General features: G+C 37.6%; 1 protein-coding gene across 1 annotated transcript in view; it reads left to right on the top strand.

The window, feature by feature from the left end:
• LOC109220983 (D-aminoacyl-tRNA deacylase) overlaps positions 1 to 2,749 on the top strand; it is an 8,665-nt gene extending 5,916 nt beyond the window's left edge. The window contains exons 6-8 of the mRNA XM_019385449.1: positions 528 to 602; positions 956 to 1,144; positions 2,333 to 2,749. Of these exons, the coding sequence (XP_019240994.1) occupies positions 528 to 602; positions 956 to 1,144; positions 2,333 to 2,420 (352 nt within the window). The 3' untranslated portion in view covers positions 2,421 to 2,749. The remainder of the gene's footprint in view (positions 1 to 527; positions 603 to 955; positions 1,145 to 2,332) is intronic.
• The last annotated feature ends 250 nt before the right edge of the window (positions 2,750 to 2,999 follow it).

Below are 2,999 nucleotides of genomic sequence, written 5' to 3'. Positions count from 1 at the left end.
GTGTTACATATTGCTCCGATCCTCCCCCCCACCCCCCCCCCCGGGTATTATTGGACTAAAATGAAGTAAGAAGGATTTTTGGTTTCTTCAAGACCTTGTATTTTATTCTCCCGTAGCTTCCACAAGCTTTCTGCAGCTCTCTTCTTTACAACATTGGCAGTGCTCAGCAATAGGCCAAATGTTGTTAATGAGGCTGCAAGGGAGCAGAATATGACATCCTATATGAAGCATGAGAAGGCCTTCTTTTTAAGTGTAAAATGGTCCACCGTGACCAGCATGAAAATAAGGAGGCTAACTAACTTTTTTATTTCCTGGTTTTGACTTTGAAACGCAGCCTCTGTTCATCTCTGTTCTGTCAGTCCTATGGTTTTCGTGTCCACGGTTTTTGCACCTTATTAACTGTTCAAGATTAGCTACATAGACTAGCCTGGAGTGATGGTTATTTTGTTTAGCTGTTAATTTAATTTCTCTGTAAAAGATGTTCTCAGAATGCTTTTGAATTGACAAGTCATTCCATTGTCTTCCAGTGTATCTGCAAATAACAAAGTCCTTCTTGGGATTGGTGGAGGACATTATGTGCCACGACATATGGATGTGATAAAGTAAGTAATTTGGTTATTGAATTGTTTCTTTCCTCTCCTTTTCAGTTGCTTGCTTAAGATAATCCAGTATGTTTGGTACCTACGGAATATGTATGATCATTTGCATTATAACTTTGGCGTAGTTAAACTGTAAAAGGTTTCTTTCGCTGCATCTTTTTACTTTGCTTTTCAAGTTATCTATCGAGCAGATAATATAATATAACTGCTTCACTTGTTTCAGCTGCTCTTTGGAAATTATGTATTCTTTATCTTTATATACATCAACTGCGTGAAGTAATCCAAATTGTTACATAATGAAACCTAAGCTATATTCCAGCACAAGTTTTGTTAAATTTGTTTTCATTCACTCGCAGGAAGGATGGTTGTTGGGTCGGCCAACTTCTCTCTGGTTACTCCTTACCAATGGAAGATCCTGGTCCATCAAAAGGTAAAGTAAGCGCGCAAGATATTGCCGGGACTTGGAGAGACTCAATTAGAGCAGCATATGATGCTACCAAAGCAGGTTTTCCTGGTGGAGATATTCTGGCACATCTTGATCAGAAGTAAGTTCATTTGAAATAAAAGTTTGACTTTTGGTTCTAGACTATGAAAAGAATGAAAAGAAAGATGCCAATTTCCAATCAGATATATCACAAGTATCACTAGATGGTGAAAAATTGTTTTACATCAAAGGGTGACCATCTCAGTAAGTTTAACTTTTTCAAGTTGTCCACCTTCATTCTCTTTATTGAAATTGATACAGAATCACATGATAGACAACGAGAAGATGATCTTAGTATGGAAGAGCCTGCACTTTTCTAGAATGGAGTGCATAGTTACATACACTATTCATTGTCACTGTTAGATAGACTTTGTTCTTCTATACGTATTGATATCTAAATCTAGTTTTTCTTTGTCTTAACGTTGAAGAAAACAGAAGATTGTAAGCTTTTCTAATGATTTGTTATATGGAAAGAACAATAGAATCTTTCCGTAGAGTCCTTTTTCAGGATCATAAAGACCCGTCCATCCAATAATGATTCCATCATCAAGCTAAGGGGAGATTGCCCCCAATGCCCCCCAACCCTATCCAGCTGAAAATACAGTCTCTTCTTCTACTTCTTCGATGACTCTGTTGAAATCGATCTTCTCAGACCAATTTTTCAGTCTCTTGGCTCCCCACCCCAAAACTTACCCCGGCACAACGCCCATTTGCTTCGTGCGCCGGAAGCCGGAGAGTCCTTAAGAATGGGAAAGCTGATTAAAAGGCTATTCCATAACTGACTCTTGTGCTGAGTTAAGGGGGTTTGGCAGGTATCAGGCTCTGAAAGAGTTTTCTTCAAGCAAGCTGTCTTTCTATCTTTTTGGGTTGCATGGCCAAGGTAGTGCTTTTGTAGGCTTAGTGGGGCTCGAACCTACAATAATACTGTTATTAGTGGTACATTGCAACCAGTTAAACAATAAGCCCCTACGAATAATGCAATTCAGTGTGAAGGTAGTAAAATATTCTTTGCTTAGCTGTATTAAGTTCCAAATGGTTTGCTTGTTATTCATCCATAAAATTAAGATTGTGTCATCAACTAAATGGAGAGAATGTGTTGACTTTGAAATATGCCCTTGGGATGGACAGAGTGGATCATATGGCACTAACAGCATTTTCATTGTTTATCTCAGTAGATATCCTAAAGCGTTGACTGCCTCTTTTCTCCCTTTTAGTAACATAATTTTGTTATACTTGAATATTGTTGCAGGAGTTTCAAGGGCTGGCAAAAGAATGCGATTACTGAATTCTTAGTTGCACAGGACATTAAAATTGGCAAGCCTGGTGATTTCCGCTGATTGTGAACAACTTTAGCAGTTCTTTTAGGTCCTTATTACTGGGTGAAGTTATTAAGGTCAACAACTTCCATACTTTTTGATTAGATGTACTTGTAGAGAAGGTTGAAGCAATAGATTCCAAATCATAATACAAGCATATCGTACACTAGAAAAGAACCTTGTACATCATAAGGGAAAAAAGAAGGGAAACAATATTTGAATCAATATAGGCAAGTATAATGATCTTTTCACTTCTGTATTAAACTGAACTTCCGATGTTGTGCTTTTGGTTTTATGATTAGTTCTTCCTATTGGACTTATTAAAGAATCCTGACGACATTCTCCATCCAGTTGGACGTTTCCACTATGTTATTCTGATTGACATGTTTTCTTAATATCTAGTTTATTCTTTTTTTTTTTTTGGAGGGGGGGGGGGGGGGTTTGGTATATGGGATTATCAAGTTTCGGATCTCTGCTATATCTTGGTTGGACTAAGTACAAGCATATCAATTGAATCTCATGTTCTGAGGTGGAGATCTATCAGCATTACGAAAACAAAAGAGAAATATCAAGAGAGAAAGTATATCACAAATTTTCCAT

This window comes from Nicotiana attenuata, unplaced genomic scaffold (genome assembly GCF_001879085.1).
Source record: "Nicotiana attenuata strain UT unplaced genomic scaffold, NIATTr2, whole genome shotgun sequence".
NCBI classification, from domain to species: Eukaryota; Viridiplantae; Streptophyta; class Magnoliopsida; order Solanales; family Solanaceae; genus Nicotiana; species Nicotiana attenuata.
Note: the sequence above shows the minus strand (reverse complement) of the source record. Positions and strands in the feature narration are given on the sequence as shown.